The 20452-nt window shown below is 42.1% G+C and overlaps 2 protein-coding genes across 2 annotated transcripts in view; both read left to right on the forward strand.

The window, feature by feature from the left end:
- Positions 1–20452, forward strand: part of LOC142401780 (uncharacterized) — a 337909-nt gene that overhangs the window by 53818 nt on the left and 263639 nt on the right. The gene's annotated exons all lie outside the window — the stretch shown is intronic.
- The window catches only part of LOC142401610 (dachshund homolog 2-like), a 49660-nt gene that overhangs the window by 4794 nt on the left and 24414 nt on the right, over positions 1–20452 (forward strand). The window contains exons 2-4 of the mRNA XM_075487076.1: positions 4453–4562; positions 9571–9693; positions 10960–11085. Coding sequence (XP_075343191.1) covers positions 4453–4562; positions 9571–9693; positions 10960–11085 — 359 coding nt within the window. The remainder of the gene's footprint in view (positions 1–4452; positions 4563–9570; positions 9694–10959; positions 11086–20452) is intronic.

Below are 20452 nucleotides of genomic sequence, written 5' to 3' on the forward strand. Positions count from 1 at the left end.
ACAGTGTGTGCTACAGTGTGTTACAGTGTGTGTGTTACAGTGTGTATGTTACAGTGTATGTTACAGTGTGCTACAGTGTGTATGTTACAGTGTGTGTGTTACAGTGTGTGTGTTACAGTGTGTGTGTTACAGTGTGTATGTTACAGTGTGTATGTTACAGTGTGTCTGTGTTACAGTGTGTGTTTTACAGTGTGTGTTACAGAGTGTGTGTTACTGTGTGTGTGTTACAGTGTGTGTCTTACAGTGTGTGTCTTACAATGTGTTACAGTGTGTGTTACAGTGTTTTTGTGTGTGTTACAGTGTGTGTTACAGAATGTGTGTTACTGTGTGTGTGTGTTACAGTGTGTGTTACAGAATGTGTGTTACTGTGTGTGTGTGTTACAGTGTGTGTGTGTTACAGTGTGTGTGTTACAGTGTGTGTTTTACAGTGTGTGTTACAGTGTGTTACAGTGTGTATGTTACAGTGTGTTACAGTGTGTGTGTTACAGTGTGTGTTACAGAGTGTGTGTTACTGTGTGTGTGTTACAGTGTGTGTCTTACAGTGTGTGTGTTACAATGTGTTACAGTGTGTGTTACAGTGTTTTTGTGTGTGTTACAGTGTGTGTTACAGAATGTGTGTTACTGTGTGTGTGTGTTACAGTGTGTGTTACAGTGTGTGTTACAGAATGTGTGTTACTGTGTGTGTGTTACAGTGTGTGTGTGTGTTACAGTGTGTGTGTTACAGTGTGTGTTTTACAGTGTGTGTTACAGTGTGTTACAGTGTGTGCTACAGTGTGTATGTTACAGTGTGTTACAGTGTGTGTGTTACAGTGTGTATGTTACAGTGTATGTTACAGTGTGCTACAGTGTGTGCTACAGTGTGTATGTTACAGTGTATGTTACAGTGTGTGTGTTACAGTGTGTGTGTTACAGTGTGTGTGTTACAGTGTGTATGTTACAGTGTGTCTGTGTTACAGTGTGTATGTTACAGTGTGTGTTACAGTGTGTTACTGTGTGTGTGTTACAGTGTGTATGTTACAGTGTGTGTTACAGTGTGTATGTTACAGTGTGTTACAGTGTGTGTTACAGTGTGTGTTACAGTGTGTGTTACAGTGTGTGTGTGTGTGTTTTACCGTGTGTGTGTGTGTTACAGTGTGTGTGTGTGTGTTACAGTGTGTGTTACAGTGTATGTGTTACAGTGTGTGTGTTACAGTGTGTGTTACAGTGTGTGTTTGTGTTACAGTGTGTGTTACGGAGTGTTACAGTGTGTGTGTTACAGTGTGTGTTACAGATTGTGTGTGTTACAGTGTGTGTGTTACAGTGTGTGTTACGGAGTGTTACAGTGTGTGTTTGTTACAGTGTGTGTTTGTTACAGTGTGTGTTACAGTGTGTGTGTTACAGTGTGTGTTACGGAGTGTTACAGTGTGTGTGTTACAGTGTGTGTTACAGTGTGTGTGTTACAGTGTATGTTTGTGTTACAGTGTGTGTTACAGTGTTGTTACAGTGTGTGTGTGTGTGTGTGTGTTACAGTGTGTGTGTTACAATGTGTTACAGTGTGTGTTACAGTGTGCGTGTTACATTTTGTGTTACAGTGTGTGTTACAGTGTGTTACATTGTGTGTTACAGTGTGTTACATTGTATGTTACAGTGTGTGTGTTAAAGTGTGTTACATTGTGTGTTACAGTGTTTGTTACTGTGTGTGTGTTACAATGTGTGTTACAGTGTGTGTTACAGTGTGTGTGTTACAGAGTGTTACAGTGTGTTACAGTGTGTGTGTGTTTAACTGTGTGTGTGTTACAGTGTGTGTGTTACTGTGTGTGTGTGTGTGTGTTTTACTGTGTGTGTTACAGTGTGTGTGTTACAGCGTGTTTTACAGTGTGTGTGTGTTACAGTGTGTGTTACAGTGTGTGTGTGTGTGTGTGTGTGTTACAGTGTGTTACAGTATGTGGTATTTCATGCTATCTCTGGTCGTCCTCACAGAGATAGATAGAGATGTAGAGCTCTAACACACTCAGTAAATCAGCTGCTGTCGACGGAAACATATTGTCTTCATGATTTATAGATGTGTGTGTGTGTGTGTGTGTGAGTGTGTGTGTGTGTGTGTGTGTGTGTGTGTGTGTGTGTGTGTGTGTGATCATGAAGGTCGAGCACACACACAGAGCATGAAGTTATAATCTGTGATTGACGGCTGTGTGTTTTTATTGTGATCATGTCCTCACATCCCTTTCACAGCCGCTCAGGGACAGATGATGTTCATGATGTCCTGATATAAAACTTTGGGTTAAAAGCAAGCCGAACCCAAACACTGTCTGCACATCTGACTTTTTCTGCTTTCATTTTGTTGTTGCTCAGGTTTTCAGGTAAGAGCTGAACTGGTCTCACCAGGTTAAACTGGTCTCAGTGCATGTGTGCGCTGCATAAAAGACGTTTTGTCCCAGTTTAATTAAGTGTTGAAACCTCAACACACAGAGACAGAATTTAATTTACTGTGTGGGCGGGTTGACTCGGATCTGTCAGTCAAACGCTGACCTGTGTGCACCCCCAGGACTCTCTGAGGGAAGTCATTGTGTGTCGGACCCTCACAGTTCTGACTCTGGTTCAGGTTTCAGGTCAATGGAGAGAAAAAGCTCCCTTTGAACAGGAAGAAACCTTAATCAGAACCAGAACCAGGAAGCATCTGAGAGGACAGGAAAGAGGGGACAACAAGCAGCGTAACACAGGGGCGTGGCTACGGGGGGGGGGGGGGGGGCAGGACAAACTGGCAGCTGGTTCCACAGAGAGGGGCCTGATAGCTGAAGGCTCTGCCTCCCAAACTGGCAGCTGGTTCCACAGAGAGGGGCCTGATAGCTGAAGGCTCTGCCTCCCAAACTGGCAGCTGGTTCCACAGAGAGGGGCCTGATAACTGAAGGCTCTGCCTCCCAAACTGGCAGCTGGTTCCACAGAGAGGGGCCTGATAACTGAAGGCTCTGCCTCCCAAACTGGCAGCTGGTTCCACAGAGAGGGGCCTGATAACTGAAGGCTCTGCCTCCCAAACTGGCAGCTGGTTCCACAGAGAGGGGCCTGATAACTGAAGGCTCTGCCTCCCAAACTGGCAGCTGGTTCCACAGAGAGGGGCCTGATAACTGAAGGCTCTGCCTCCCAAACTGGCAGCTGGTTCCACAGAGAGGGGCCTGATAACTGAAGGCTCTGCCTCCCAAACTGGCAGCTGGTTCCACAGAGAGGGGCCTGATAACCGAAGGCTCTGCTTCCCAAACTGGCAGCTGGTTCCTCAGAGAGGGGCCTGATAACTGAAGGCTCTGTCTCCCAAACTGGCAGCTGGTTCCATAGAGAGGGGCCTGATAACTGAAGGCTCTGCCTCCCAAACTGGCAGCTGGTCCCACAGAGAGGGGCCTGATAACTGAAGGCTCTGCCTCCCAAACTGGCAGCTGGTTCCTCAGAGAGGGGCCTGATAACTGAAGGCTCTGCCTCCCAAACTGGCAGCTGGTTCCACAGAGAGGGGCCTGATAACTGAAGGCTCTGCCTCCCAAACTGGCAGCTGGTTCCTCAGAGAGGGGCCTGATAACTGAAGGCTCTGCCTACAATCCTGAAGTAACAAATGCATGAATTAGTTTTTCTGCATCACTCTGAGACAAGATGTTCCTGATTTTAACAATATTACGAAGATGAAAGAAGGCAGTCCTAGAAACCTGTTTTATATGCGAGTCAAATGATAAGTTCTGGTCAAAAATAACTCCAAGGTTCCTCACTGTAGAACTAGAAGCCAAGGAAATACCATCTAGAGTAACTATATAGCTAGACAATTTCTCCCTGAAACGCTCAGGTCCAAAGATAACGACTTCAGTTTGTCTGAATTTAGAAGCAGACAGTTCTGAGTCATCCAGGTCTTTATGTCTTTAAGACATGCTTGTAGTCTGACCAACCTATTGGGTTCATCTGGTTTTATAGATAAGTACAGCTGAGTATCATCAGCATAGCAATGGAAATTTATGCCATGCTGTCTAATAATGTTACCTAATGGAAGCATGTATAAAGTGAAAAGAATCGGTCCAAGCACAGAACCCTGGGGAACTCCATGACTTACTCTGGTGTGTGAGGAAGATTCTTCATTTACAAGAACAAACTGCCCCCGTTCGGTCTCATAAAGACTGAGGTTTCTTTTTTTATCTGCATAAATACAGTTATTTAATATCAACTGATTTAATGTTTTGTCATATCAATAAGTTTCCCGTTCCGATATCAGTCTCAAAGTTTTACTCCTGATTAAAAGGATGTTTCATGTCTGCCTTTGTTGTTCTTTAAACTTCAGACTTTTGTGTAAAACAAAGTTAAAAGTTAAAACCCAGCATTAATCCGGCGTTTAAACGTGACCTGAGACCACTGAAAGGCCACTTATTTGGTTGTAACTCTGTTTGTCTCTGTTTGTCTGTGTAAAACAAAGTTAAAAGTTGGGTTTTAACTCCGTTTGTCTCTCAGCTCACGACCAGGTCGTCCCCCGAAGAGAACTCTGGGCGTGGCCAACATGAGTGACAGCTCCAGGCTCCTCCCACGTGGCCTAATAAGCTCCACCCTGCTGACTCAGACAGGTGAGTGAAACAAACGATGCAGAGATGGTAGAGCAGATATTCTGATAATCTGTTTCAATCACATTATTTTACTTTACTAAAATAATGTGATTGAAACAGATTATCAGTTATTACAGAAGAATAATCACGACGCTGAGCTGGAAACGACCGGCAGTTCTGTTGCATTTATTCTTCCATCTGGATCAGAACGACTTCTACCTGTTTATTCTCTTTTATTAAGTGTTTATTTAGTGTTTATTCTGTTTTATTAAGTGTTTATTCTGTTTTATTTAGTGTTTCTGCTGTTTTATTAAGTGTTTATTCTGTTTTATTTAGTGTTTATTTAGAGTTTGTTCTGTTTTATTAAGTGTTTATTCTTTTTATTTAGTGTTTATTCCGTTTTATTTAGTGTTTATTCTGTTTTATTAAGTGTTTATTCTGTTTTATTTAGTGTTTATTTAGTGTTTGTTCTGTTTTATTTAGTGTTTATTCTGTTTTATTTAGTGTTTATTCTGTTTGTTCTGTTTTATTTAGTGTTTATTCTGTTTTATTTAGTGTTTATTCTGTTTGTTCTGTTTTATTACGTGTTTATTCTGTTTTACTAAGTGTTTATTCTGTTTTATTAAGTGTTTATTCTGTTTTATTAAAGGTAGGGTAGGAGATCCTGGATTTTGAGTCCAGCGAAGCTGCATTTTGAAAATACACAGGTAAAAAGTCCCAACCCTTTTCTTCACTTTCCCCCCGAAGGCACGCCTCTAGAGTACATGAACATGCACGAGCACGAAGGTGCACGAGCGCTGTTCTGACAGCAAGCATCGATCGTTGCCGTATTTAGTATTTAGTTTATGCTAACTATACGTTTAATAATGCTAGGTGCTAGCCAAGCTGGCTCTAGTTTAGCTTCCTGCCAAGCTTCTGGACGCGTAATTCGTTCACGGAGCAGGGTACGCGCACAGGGGGGGGGGGAGGGAGGAGCAGATTGCAGTTTGATAGACGCATCAGAATCAGATCATGATTAACAGTCCGTTCAGTATGATTGGATAGTGTTTTTCCTAGATTGTACGTTCTAGAGGCCACTAAAACGTTTCATATTTGTGTCAAAACTTTTAATTAATTGGTTGCAATGAGGGTGTGAAGAGTATTTCAAGCAATATATAAAAAAATGCTCCAGAAAAAGATCCCCTACCCCGCCTTTAAGTGTTTATTTAGTGTTTATTCTGTTTAAATTAAACGTTTATTCTGTTTATTCCATTTTATTTAGTGTTTATTCTGTTTTATTTAGTGTTTATTCTGTTTTATTTTGTTGTTTTTCTGTGTCATTTAGGACTTTTTCTGTTGTCTTGTTTGTGCTCTCAGTATTTTGGAGTTCCGGGTCTGAATTAGGGTTTATTCTGTATCAGTCTGTTCTTGATGTGCCCTTTTGTTGCTTTTGTGTTACATTTATCTGATGTAGTCTCAGTTCTGGTTCGGTTTCCTCTCCACACCCGTCTCTGGTTAATTGGTCTCAGCGTCGGAGCTTCATGGTTTCTCTCAGTCTTTGTCAGATCCTCTCTGCTGTCCTCACACCGTTTGTTCCACGAATAAAAACATCAATAAAACCTTCAGTTGGTTTCTTTCGGACCACAACAACCTCCTCAGCCCAACAGTCTCCAGCAGAACTGACAGCTGAAGACAACATCCTGCTTTTAAAAGGTTGATGAGTTCATGCAGAAAGGGTTTCCTCTCCAGAAAGATTAAAGTGAGTTTAGATCAGAGAACACACTCATGGTGTCACGTGAACACTGTGCATGGATGTGTGTGGATGGAGACAGCTTCAGGGAGAATCCAGTTACTAACACTTTATTATCTTAAGCAGCTTTTCTTTCATGGGTTTTAAGATGAAACAACAGAGCTTCAGGTCAGACTCCAATCTGTCAGTCACTCTGACATCTGCTAATTAAGTGTGCTAATTATAGCTCGAATCACACGGAGTACAGTAAGTCTGACAGATGGATGGTTTCTCCCTGTCAGGCAGTGCTCAGGGTTAAACACAATTGTTCCTAATTCCTTTTGGATGGATGGATGGATGGATGGATGGATGGATGGTTGGATGGATGGATGGATGGATGGATGGATGGTTGGATGGATGGATGGATGGATGGATGGATGGATGGATGGATGGATGGTTGGATGGATGGATGGATGGATGGATGGATGGATGGATGGATGGATGGATGGATGGATGGATAGTTGGATGGATAGATGGATGGTTGGTTGGTTTGTTGGTTGGTTGGATGGATGGATGGATGGATGGATGGATGGATGGATGGATGGTTGGTTGGTTGGTTGGTTGGTTGGTTGGTTGGTTGGATGGATGGATGGATGGATGGATGGATGGATGGATAGTTGGATGGATAGATGGATGGTTGGTTGGTTTGTTGGTTGGTTGGATGGATGGATGGATGGATGGATGGATGGATGGATGGATAGTTGGATGGATAGATGGATGGTTGGTTGGTTTGTTGGTTGGTTGGTTGGTTGGTTGGATGGATGGATGGATGGATGGATGGATGGATGGATGGATGGATGGTTGGTTGGTTGGTTGGTTGGTTGGTTGGTTGGTTGGATGGATGGATGGATGGATGGATGGATGGATGGATGGATGGTTGGATGGATGGATGGATGGATGGATGGATGGATGGATGGATGGATGGATGGATGGATGGATGGATAGTTGGATGGATAGATGGATGGTTGGTTGGTTTGTTGGTTGGTTGGATGGATGGATGGATGGATGGATGGATGGATGGATGGATGGATGGTTGGTTGGTTGGTTGGTTGGTTGGTTGGTTGGTTGGATGGATGGATGGATGGATGGATGGATGGATGGATGGTTGGATAGTTGGATGGATGGATGGATGGATGGATGGATGGTTGGTTGGTTGGTTGGATGGATGGATGGATGGATGGATGGTTGGATGGATGGATGGATGGATGGATGGATGGTTGGTTGGTTGGTTGGATGGATGGATGGTTGGATAGTTGGATGGATGGATGAATGGTTGGTTGAAAAGTTGGATGGATGGATGGTTGGATGGATAGGCTGAGAGTTATTTTCCTCAATAGTCAGCTGATCCCTGAACAGATTTCCCTCTTTGGGACGTTCTTCTGAACTTCTCTGATAATCTGGACGTTTTCTCCTGTGTGATGTTGGATCTGTGGAACAAAGACTGTAATGTTGTGCTCAGCCGGGCGTCTGACAGCAGAGACGCTCGGCTGAGCACAGAGAAGACAAACCAACCCTTTCACCTCCGTCAGCTCCATCAGCTCGCTGACAGCTTAATGAAAACACACTCCAGCTTTTATTAAAAACACTCCCTCTGCCTGGTTTCTCCAGAGAGGTCGCAGGGATCAGAGGAGGAAGAAGAAGTCTGATCAGAGTCCGTTAAAGGCTGCCTCAGGTTGTTAAAGGGTTGTCCTCCAAACCGAAGGTCGGTCACTGGTTTGATCCCCCCAACATGTCAGAGGCACTGAATATATAGAGCGCCTTTGAATAATAAGAAGTGCCTCTTATTATAAAATGAGAGGCCCTCAGCATCTGAACAGCAGGAACAGAAGACGCCACATAAGTGAATATAAGTGGATAATTTAGCAAAAAGATCTGAAGAAATTCAGAAATGTTTTCCTCAGCTGAATGAACAAAAATTACTTTGGAGTGAAAGCACGATATGCAGATTAATAATTAATTAATTATTAATAGGAATATTTACAACCTCCAATCAGAAGATCTCATCAGCTTTGTTTCATTTGTTAACAAACAACATTTCTGCATCTCAGACCTGAAACACGTCCCACAAAAGTCAGGACAGAGAACCTTCTCCCACTCTGTGGCGTTTCGAGTGATTTAAGAGAATTTGCGCATTCACCAATCTTTTCGTATTTTACGTTTTCTTTCAGGTACGAACAGAATTTACAGTGATCCAGAGCTGTCGTAGGAGTTTCCTAAAATAGTCCGCTATTATTCAAATCAAGTTTGCTTGACTAATGGATTGTATATTTAATTACATTGAAGCAAACATAAATAAATATATACATTATACCCCATAATTATGCTGACATTATTCTGTTTGACTTAAATTCTGCACTAATTGAAGGTTAATTTGAATCTGTATATAACAAGGTCAATGGGAAGCGTAACCAGCGGCTGACTTTCTGCTTTTGGATGCCTTAGCGCGTCAGGCTCTTGGAAGAGAGCGTGCGTTCCGAGACCGTGTAGATAACCATGTGGAGACAGATCGGGGGTGTCCTCTGTGAGTTGCGCGCTCCCCTTGGTCATCAAAGCTCTCATCAGTTTATCACCCATGGTAGAACCCCCTCATGGACCCCCCATCAAACAACTGATTGCACGGCTTTAGTTGCAGTCATCGAGCGCCTGGCCATGGCGAGACTTTTTTTTTAAGCCATTTTCATATCAAACCATTTCTTCTTTATTTCGGTGACATTACGAACTACAGGTGACAATAAACAGCACTCGTAATAACTTCCCATTATTTGGCTTTAGCAGGTCCCGTAATTCCACTGCTGACACTGCTAAAAATGACAGATTTTCCTTTCTGGATCTCTGAAAGCAGAACTTCAGTCTCAGAGTTTGGGTTGGATGTCTCTGTGTAAACTGAAGGGGCCCTAGAAGCCCCCCGGTCCGCTCTGAGCTCGGCTGGTTCCTCTCTGAACTGATCGGTTCAGCGTCTCTGCTCCAGTTTCTGGATCTGCTGCAGGACACGAAGCTGAAAACAAAAACTTTCTTTGTGTTTCTTCATCAGGTAGCAAGCCGCAGGGCCGGCCGCCCGCTCGTTAGCAGCGCTCCCTCGTTAGCAGCATCCAGTTAATTAGAGGAGCCAATTAAGTGGGCCCTGCAGGACACAGAGCTGGTTCAGAGTCCCTGGAGACCACCGGGCTGAAAGCTTTATTAATTATTGATCAGGCATTAACGCCCTGAGAACATTTGGAACGTTCACTCTTCTTCTTCTCCTCTTGTGTTTGTCGTCCGCAGGTCTGACGGCGGCGATGGCCGACGCCCTGAAGCTGCAGAAGATGAGGATGATAATGCGTCTCCATGGCAACAGTGACCAGCAGCGTCAGCAAAACGGAGCCGAATCAGAGACCGACGACACAGGTTCGATTTCTGTCATCTCTTTACCTCCTTACCTCTGCCTCCTCCTTTCCTTCCTTCTGCCTCCTCCTTTCCTTCCTTCTGTCTCCTCCTTTCCTTCCTTCTGCCTCCTCCTTTCCTTCCCTCTGCCTCCTCCTTTCCTTCCCTCTGCCTCCTCCTTTCCTTCCCTCTGCCTCCTCCTTTCCTTACCTCTGTCTCCTCCTTTCCTTACCTCTGTCTCCTCCTTTCCTTCCCTCTGTCTCCTCCTTTCCTTCCTTCTGTCTCCTCCTTTCCTTCCCTCTGTCTCCTCCTTTCCTTCCTTCTGTCTCCTCCTTTCCTTACCTCTGTCTCCTCCTTTCCTTACCTCTGTCTCCTCCTTTCCTTCCCTCTGTCTCCTCCTTTCCTTCCTTCTGCCTCCTCCTTTCCTTCCTTCTGTCTCCTCCTTTCCTTCCCTCTGTCTCCTCCTTTCCTTACCTCTGTCTCCTCCTTTCCTTCCTTCTGTCTCCTCCTTTCCTTCCTTCTGTCTCCTCCTTTCCTTCCCTCTGTCTCCTCCTTTCCTTCCTTCTGTCTCCTCCTTTCCTTACCTCTGCCTCCTCCTTTCCTTCCCTCTGCCTCCTCCTTTCCTTCCCTCTGTCTCCTCCTTTCCTTCCTTCTGTCTCCTCCTTTCCTTCCCTCTGCCTCCTCCTTTCCTTCCCTCTGCCTCCTCCTTTCCTTACCTCTGCCTCCTCCTTTCCTTCCCTCTGCCTCCTCCTTTCCTTACCTCTGTCTCCTCCTTTCCTTACCTCTGTCTCCTCCTTTCCTTCCCTCTGTCTCCTCCTTTCCTTCCTTCTGTCTCCTCCTTTCCTTCCCTCTGTCTCCTCCTTTCCTTCCTTCTGTCTCCTCCTTTCCTTACCTCTGTCTCCTCCTTTCCTTACCTCTGTCTCCTCCTTTCCTTCCCTCTGTCTCCTCCTTTCCTTCCTTCTGCCTCCTCCTTTCCTTCCCTCTGCCTCCTCCTTTCCTTCCCTCTGTCTCCTCCTTTCCTTCCTTCTGTCTCCTCCTTTCCTTACCTCTGTCTCCTCCTTTCCTTACCTCTGTCTCCTCCTTTCCTTCCCTCTGTCTCCTCCTTTCCTTCCTTCTGCCTCCTCCTTTCCTTCCTTCTGCCTCCTCCTTTCCTTCCCTCTGCCTCCTCCTTTCCTTCCTTCTGCCTCCTCCTTTCCTTCCTTCTGCCTCCTCCTTTCCTTCCTTCTGCCTCCTCCTTTCCTTCCCTCTGCCTCCTCCTTTCCTTACCTCCTCTCTGTATGTCCTTGGCAGGAGGCAGTGAAGCATCCTGGGAGAAGGAGCAGCTTCTCCTCTCTCCTCTCTCCTCGGTTGGAGCGCCCCCTTCTGGTTGTCTCCATGCCAACACTCTGCAGCAGCGCAGCTCCCTATTGGCCAACCGTGAGTCACAGCTCCTTGCTGACTGGACGAGTGAGTTTTGTCGGCTGGTAGCAGGTCAGGTTCCTTTATTGGCTTTGGTCGTGCGGTAGATCTTCTCCAGGCTTCACTAAAACTAAAACTACCTAAAAATGAGACAATCAAAAGAGCCAATGCACGAATATGAGTAGATTCCCATTAAGACAGAACAGATCTGTGCACAGGTAGATTCTTCATTAATTAACTAACCAGTAACCACTAACCAACCAGAACCAACTCTCACAAAGAAATAACTAACCAGAACCAACTCTCGCCAAGAAATAACTAACCAGAACCAACTCTCGCCAAGACTTAACTAACCAGAACCAACTCTCGCCAAGAATTAACTAACCAGAACCAACTCTCACCAAGAAATAACTAGCCAGAACTAACTCTCACAGAGAATTAACCAACCAGAACCAACTCTCCCCAAGAAATAACTAACCAGAACCAACTCACACCAAGAAATAACTAACCAGAACCAACTCTCACCAAGAATGAACTAACCAGAACCAACTCTCATCAAGAATTAACTAACCAGAACCAACTCTCACCAAGAAATAACTAACCAGAACCAACTCTCGCCAAGAATGAACTAACCAGAACCAATTCTCACCTATAATTAACTAACCAGAACCAACTCTCACCAAGAAATAACTAACCAGAACCAACTCTCGCCAAGAATTAACTAACCAGAACCAACTCTCGCCAAGACTTAACTAAAAAGAACCAACTCTCACAGAGAATTAACCAACCAGAACCAACTCTCACCAAGAATTAACTAACCAGAACCAACTCTCACCAAGAAATAACTAGCCAGAACTAACTCTCACAGAGAATTAACCAACCAGAACCAACTCTCCCCAACAAATAACTAACCAGAACCAACTCTCGCCAAGAATTAACTAACCAGAACCAACTCTCACCAAGAAATAACTAACCAGAACCAACTCTCACCAAGAATTAACTAACCAGAACCAACTCTCACCAAGAAATAACTAACCAGAACCAACTCTCACCAAGAATTAACTAAAAAGAACCAACTCTCACAGAGAATTAACTAACCAGAACCAACTCTCCCCAAGAAATAACTAACCAGAACCAACTCTCGCCAAGAATTAACTAACCAGAACCAACTCTCACCAAGAAATAACTAACCAGAACCAACTCTCACAAAGAATGAACTAACCAGAACCAACTCTCGCCAAGAATGAACTAACCAGAACCAATTCTCACCTATAATTAACTAACCAGAACCAACTCTCACCAAGAAATAACTAACCAGAACCAACTCTCGCCAAGAATTAACTAACCAGAACCAACTCTCGCCAAGACTTAACCAAAAAGAACCAACTCTCACCAAGAAATAACTAACCAGAACCAACTCTCGCCAAGAATTAACTAACCAGAACCAACTCTCGCCAAGACTTAACTAAAAAGAACCAACTCTCACAGAGAATTAACCAACCAGAACCAACTCTCACCAAGAATTAACTAACCAGAACCAACTCTCACCAAGAAATAACTAGCCAGAACTAACTCTCACAGAGAATTAACCAACCAGAACCAACTCTCCCCAAGAAATAACTAACCAGAACCAACTCTCGCCAAGAATTAACTAACCAGAACCAACTCTCACCAAGAAATAACTAACCAGAACCAACTCTCACCAAGAATTAACTAAAAAGAACCAACTCTCACAGAGAATTAACTAACCAGAACCAACTCTCATCAAGAATTAACTAACCAGAACCAACTCTCACCAAGAAATAACTAACCAGAACCAACTCTCACAAAGAATGAACTAACCAGAACCAACTCTCGCCAAGAATTAACTAAGCAGAACCAACTCTCACCAAGAATTAACCAAACAGAACCAACTCTCACCAAGAAATAACTAAAAAGAACCAACTCTCACAGAGAATTAACTAACCAGAACCAACTCTCACAAAGAATTAACTAACCAGAACCAACTCTCACCAAGAATTAACTAACCAGAACCAACTCTCACCAAGAATTAACTAAAAAGAACCAACTCTCGCCAAGACTTAACTAAAAAGAACCAACTCTCACAGAGAATTAACCAACCAGAACCAACTCTCACCAAGAATTAACTAACCAGAACCAACTCTCACCAAGAAATAACTAGCCAGAACTAACTCTCACAGAGAATTAACCAACCAGAACCAACTCTCCCCAAGAAATAACTAACCAGAACCAACTCTCACCAAGAATTAACTAAAAAGAACCAACTCTCACAGAGAATTAACTAACCAGAACCAACTCTCATCAAGACTTAACTAACCAGAACCAACTCTCACCAAGAAATAACTAACCAGAACCAACTCTCGCCAAGAATTAACTAACCAGAACCAACTCTCGCCAAGACTTAACTAAAAAGAACCAACTCTCACAGAGAATTAACCAACCAGAACCAACTCTCACCAAGAATTAACTAACCAGAACCAACTCTCACCAAGAAATAACTAGCCAGAACTAACTCTCACAGAGAATTAACCAACCAGAACCAACTCTCCCCAAGAAATAACTAACCAGAACCAACTCTCGCCAAGAATTAACTAACCAGAACCAACTCTCACCAAGAAATAACTAACCAGAACCAACTCTCACCAAGAATTAACTAAAAAGAACCAACTCTCACAGAGAATTAACTAACCAGAACCAACTCTCATCAAGAATTAACTAACCAGAACCAACTCTCACCAAGAAATAACTAACCAGAACCAACTCTCACAAAGAATGAACTAACCAGAACCAACTCTCGCCAAGAATTAACTAAGCAGAACCAACTCTCACCAAGAATTAACCAAACAGAACCAACTCTCACCAAGAAATAACTAAAAAGAACCAACTCTCACAGAGAATTAACTAACCAGAACCAACTCTCACAAAGAATTAACTAACCAGAACCAACTCTCACCAAGAATTAACTAACCAGAACCAACTCTCACCAAGAATTAACTAAAAAGAACCAACTCTCGCCAAGACTTAACTAAAAAGAACCAACTCTCACAGAGAATTAACCAACCAGAACCAACTCTCACCAAGAATTAACTAACCAGAACCAACTCTCACCAAGAAATAACTAGCCAGAACTAACTCTCACAGAGAATTAACCAACCAGAACCAACTCTCCCCAAGAAATAACTAACCAGAACCAACTCTCACCAAGAATTAACTAAAAAGAACCAACTCTCACAGAGAATTAACTAACCAGAACCAACTCTCATCAAGACTTAACTAACCAGAACCAACTCTCACCAAGAAATAACTAACCAGAACCAACTCTCGCCAAGAATTAACTAACCAGAACCAACTCTCGCCAAGACTTAACTAAAAAGAACCAACTCTCACAGAGAATTAACCAACCAGAACCAACTCTCACCAAGAATTAACTAACCAGAACCAACTCTCACCAAGAAATAACTAGCCAGAACTAACTCTCACAGAGAATTAACCAACCAGAACCAACTCTCCCCAAGAAATAACTAACCAGAACCAACTCTCGCCAAGAATTAACTAACCAGAACCAACTCTCACCAAGAAATAACTAACCAGAACCAACTCTCACCAAGAATTAACTAAAAAGAACCAACTCTCACAGAGAATTAACTAACCAGAACCAACTCTCATCAAGAATTAACTAACCAGAACCAACTCTCACCAAGAAATAACTAACCAGAACCAACTCTCACAAAGAATGAACTAACCAGAACCAACTCTCGCCAAGAATTAACTAAGCAGAACCAACTCTCACCAAGAATTAACCAAACAGAACCAACTCTCACCAAGAAATAACTAAAAAGAACCAACTCTCACAGAGAATTAACTAACCAGAACCAACTCTCACAAAGAATTAACTAACCAGAACCAACTCTCACCAAGAATTAACTAACCAGAACCAACTCTCACCAAGAATTAACTAAAAAGAACCAACTCTCGCCAAGACTTAACTAAAAAGAACCAACTCTCACAGAGAATTAACCAACCAGAACCAACTCTCACCAAGAATTAACTAACCAGAACCAACTCTCACCAAGAAATAACTAGCCAGAACTAACTCTCACAGAGAATTAACCAACCAGAACCAACTCTCCCCAAGAAATAACTAACCAGAACCAACTCTCACCAAGAATTAACTAAAAAGAACCAACTCTCACAGAGAATTAACTAACCAGAACCAACTCTCATCAAGACTTAACTAACCAGAACCAACTCTCACCAAGAAATAACTAACCAGAACCAACTCTCGCCAAGAATTAACTAACCAGAACCAACTCTCGCCAAGACTTAACTAAAAAGAACCAACTCTCACAGAGAATTAACCAACCAGAACCAACTCTCACCAAGAATTAACTAACCAGAACCAACTCTCACCAAGAAATAACTAGCCAGAACTAACTCTCACAGAGAATTAACCAACCAGAACCAACTCTCCCCAAGAAATAACTAACCAGAACCAACTCTCGCCAAGAATTAACTAACCAGAACCAACTCTCACCAAGAAATAACTAACCAGAACCATCTCTCACCAAGAATTAACTAAAAAGAACCAACTCTCACAGAGAATTAACTAACCAGAACCAACTCTCATCAAGAATTAACTAACCAGAACCAACTCTCACCAAGAAATAACTAACCAGAACCAACTCTCACAAAGAATGAACTAACCAGAACCAACTCTCGCCAAGAATTAACTAAGCAGAACCAACTCTCACCAAGAATTAACCAAACAGAACCAACTCTCACCAAGAAATAACTAAAAAGAACCAACTCTCACAGAGAATTAACTAACCAGAACCAACTCTCACAAAGAATTAACTAACCAGAACCAACTCTCACCAAGAATGAACTAACCAGAACCAACTCTCACCAAGAATTAACTAAAAAGAACCAACTCTCGCCAAGACTTAACTAAAAAGAACCAACTCTCACAGAGAATTAACCAACCAGAACCAACTCTCACCAAGAATTAACTAACCAGAACCAACTCTCACCAAGAAATAACTAGCCAGAACTAACTCTCACAGAGAATTAACCAACCAGAACCAACTCTCCCCAAGAAATAACTAACCAGAACCAACTCTCGCCAAGAATTAACTAACCAGAACCAACTCTCACCAAGAAATAACTAACCAGAACCAACTCTCACCAAGAATTAACTAAAAAGAACCAACTCTCACAGAGAATTAACTAACCAGAACCAACTCTCATCAAGAATTAACTAACCAGAACCAACTCTCACCAAGAAATAACTAACCAGAACCAACTCTCACCAAGAAATAACTAACCAGAACCAACTCTCGCCAAGAATTAACTAACCAGAACCAACTCTCGCCAAGAAATAACTAACCAGAACCAACTCTCACCAAGAAATAACTAACCAGAACCAACTCTCACCAAGAATTAACTAAAAAGAACCAACTCTCACAGAGAATTAACTAACCAGAACCAACTCTCATCAAGAATTAACTAACCAGAACCAACTCTCATCAAGAAATAACTAACCAGAACCAACTCTCACAAAGAATGAACTAACCAGAACCAACTCTCGCCAAGAATTAACTAAGCAGAACCAACTCTCACCAAGAATTAACCAAACAGAACCAACTCTCACCAAGAAATAACTAAAAAGAACCAACTCTCACAGAGAATTAACTAACCACAACCAACTCTCACCAAGAATTAACCAACCAGAACCAACTCTCACCAAGAATGAACTAAAAAGAACCAACTCTCACAAAGAATGAACTAACCAGAACCAACTCTCACCAATAAATAACTAACCAGAACCAACTCTCACCAATAAATAACTAACCAGAACCAACTCTCACAAAGAATTAACTAAAAAGAACCAACTCTCACAAAGAATGAACTAACCAGAACCAACTCTCACCAATAAATAACTAACCAGAACCAACTCTCACCAATAAATAACTAACCAGAACCAACTCTCACCAAGAATGAACTAAAAAGAACCAACTCTCATCAAGAATTAACTAACCAGAACCAACTCTCACCAAGAAATAACTAACCAGAACCAACTCTCACAAAGAATGAACTAACCAGAACCAACTCTCGCCAAGAATTAACTAAGCAGAACCAACTCTCACCAAGAATTAACCAAACAGAACCAACTCTCACCAAGAAATAACTAAAAAGAACCAACTCTCACAGAGAATTAACTAACCAGAACCAACTCTCACAAAGAATTAACTAACCAGAACCAACTCTCACCAAGAATGAACTAACCAGAACCAACTCTCACCAAGAATTAACTAAAAAGAACCAACTCTCACCAAGAATGAACTAACCAGAACTAACTCTCGCCAAGACTTAACTAAAAAGAACCAACTCTCACAGAGAATTAACCAACCAGAACCAACTCTCACCAAGAATTAACTAACCAGAACCAACTCTCACCAAGAAATAACTAGCCAGAACTAACTCTCACAGAGAATTAACCAACCAGAACCAACTCTCCCCAAGAAATAACTAACCAGAACCAACTCTCGCCAACAATTAACTAACCAGAACCAACTCTCACCAAGAATTAACTAACCAGAACCAACTCTCATCAAGAATTAACTAACCAGAACCAACTCTCACCAAGAAATAACTAACCAGAACCAACTCTCGCCAAGAATTAACTAACCAGAACCAACTCTCGCCAAGACTTAACTAAAAAGAACCAACTCTCACAGAGAATTAACCAACCAGAACCAACTCTCACCAAGAATTAACTAACCAGAACCAACTCTCACCAAGAAATAACTAGCCAGAACTAACTCTCACAGAGAATTAACCAACCAAAACCAACTCTCACCAAGAAATAACTAACCAGAACCAACTCTCGCCAAGAATTAACTAACCAGAACCAACTCTCACCAAGAAATAACTAACCAGAACCATCTCTCACCAAGAATTAACTAAAAAGAACCAACTCTCACAGAGAATTAACTAACCAGAACCAACTCTCATCAAGAATTAACTAACCAGAACCAACTCTCACCAAGAAATAACTAACCAGAACCAACTCTCACAAAGAATGAACTAACCAGAACCAACTCTCGCCAAGAATTAACTAAGCAGAACCAACTCTCACCAAGAATTAACCAAACAGAACCAACTCTCACCAAGAAATAACTAAAAAGAACCAACTCTCACAGAGAATTAACTAACCAGAACCAACTCTCACAAAGAATTAACTAACCAGAACCAACTCTCACCAAGAATGAACTAACCAGAACCAACTCTCACCAAGAATTAACTAAAAAGAACCAACTCTCGCCAAGACTTAACTAAAAAGAACCAACTCTCACAGAGAATTAACCAACCAGAACCAACTCTCACCAAGAATTAACTAACCAGAACCAACTCTCACCAAGAAATAACTAGCCAGAACTAACTCTCACAGAGAATTAACCAACCAGAACCAACTCTCCCCAAGAAATAACTAACCAGAACCAACTCTCGCCAAGAATTAACTAACCAGAACCAACTCTCACCAAGAAATAACTAACCAGAACCAACTCTCACCAAGAATTAACTAAAAAGAACCAACTCTCACAGAGAATTAACTAACCAGAACCAACTCTCATCAAGAATTAACTAACCAGAACCAACTCTCACCAAGAAATAACTAACCAGAACCAACTCTCACCAAGAAATAACTAACCAGAACCAACTCTCGCCAAGAATTAACTAACCAGAACCAACTCTCGCCAAGACTTAACTAAAAAGAACCAACTCTCACAGAGAATTAACCAACCAGAACCAACTCTCACCAAGAATTAACTAACCAGAACCAACTCTCACCAAGAAATAACTAGCCAGAACTAACTCTCACAGAGAATTAACCAACCAGAACCAACTCTCCCCAAGAAATAACTAACCAGAACCAACTCTCGCCAAGAATTAACTAACCAGAACCAACTCTCACCAAGAAATAACTAACCAGAACCAACTCTCACAAAGAATGAACTAACCAGAACCAACTCTCGCCAAGAATTAACTAAGCAGAACCAACTCTCACCAAGAATTAACCAAACAGAACCAACTCTCACCAAGAAATAACTAAAAAGAACCAACTCTCACAGAGAATTAACTAACCACAACCAACTCTCACCAAGAATTAACCAACCAGAACCAACTCTCACCAAGAATGAACTAAAAAGAACCAACTCTCACAAAGAATGAACTAACCAGAACCAACTCTCACCAATAAATAACTAACCAGAACCAACTCTCACCAATAAATAACTAACCAGAACCAACTCTCACCAAGAATGAACTAAAAAGAACCAACTCTCACAAAGAATGAACTAACCAGAACCAACTCTCACCAATAAATAACTAACCAGAACCAACTCTCACCAAGAATGAACTAACCAGAACCAACTCTCGCCAAGAATTAACTAACCAGAACCAACTCTCGCCAAGAATGAACTAACCAGAACCAACTCTCACCAAGAAATAACTAACCAGAACCAACTCTCACAAAGAATGAACTAACCAGAACCAACTCTCGCCAAGAATTAACTAAAAAGAACCAACTCTCGCCAAGAATTAACTAACCAGAACCAACTCTCACCAAGAAATAACTAACCAGAACCAACTCTCCCCAAGAAATAACTAACCAGAACCAACTCTCACCAAGAAATAACTAACCAGAACCAACTCTCACCAAGAATTAACCAACCAGAACCAACTCTCGCCAAGAATTAACTAAAAAGAACCAACTCTCACAAAGAATGAACTAACCAGAACCAACTCTCACCAATAAATAACTAACCAGAACCAACTCTCACCAAGAAATAACTAACCAGAACCAACTCTCGCCAAGAATTAACTAAGCAGAACCAACTCTCACCAAGAATGAACTAACCAGAACCAACTCTCATCAAGAATTAACTAACCAGAACCAACTCTCACCAAGAGTTAACTAACCAGAACCAACTCTCACCAAGAAATAACTAACCAGAACCAACTCTCGCCAAGAATTAACTAACCAGAACCAACTCTCGCCAAGAAATAACTAACCAGAACCAACTCTCACCAAGAAATAACTAACCAGAACCAACTCTCACCAAGAATTAACTAAAAAGAACCAACTCTCACAGAGAATTAACTAACCAGAACCAACTCTCATCAAGAATTAACTAACCAGAACCAACTCTCGCCAAGAATTAACTAAGCAGAACCAACTCTCACCAAGAATTAACCAAACAGAACCAACTCTCACCAAGAAATAACTAAAAAGAACCAACTCTCACAGAGAATTAACTAACCACAACCAACTCTCACCAAGAATTAACCAACCAGAACCAAC

Source organism: Odontesthes bonariensis, chromosome 16 (assembly GCF_027942865.1).
Source record: "Odontesthes bonariensis isolate fOdoBon6 chromosome 16, fOdoBon6.hap1, whole genome shotgun sequence".
NCBI lineage: Eukaryota > Metazoa > Chordata > Actinopteri > Atheriniformes > Atherinopsidae > Odontesthes > Odontesthes bonariensis.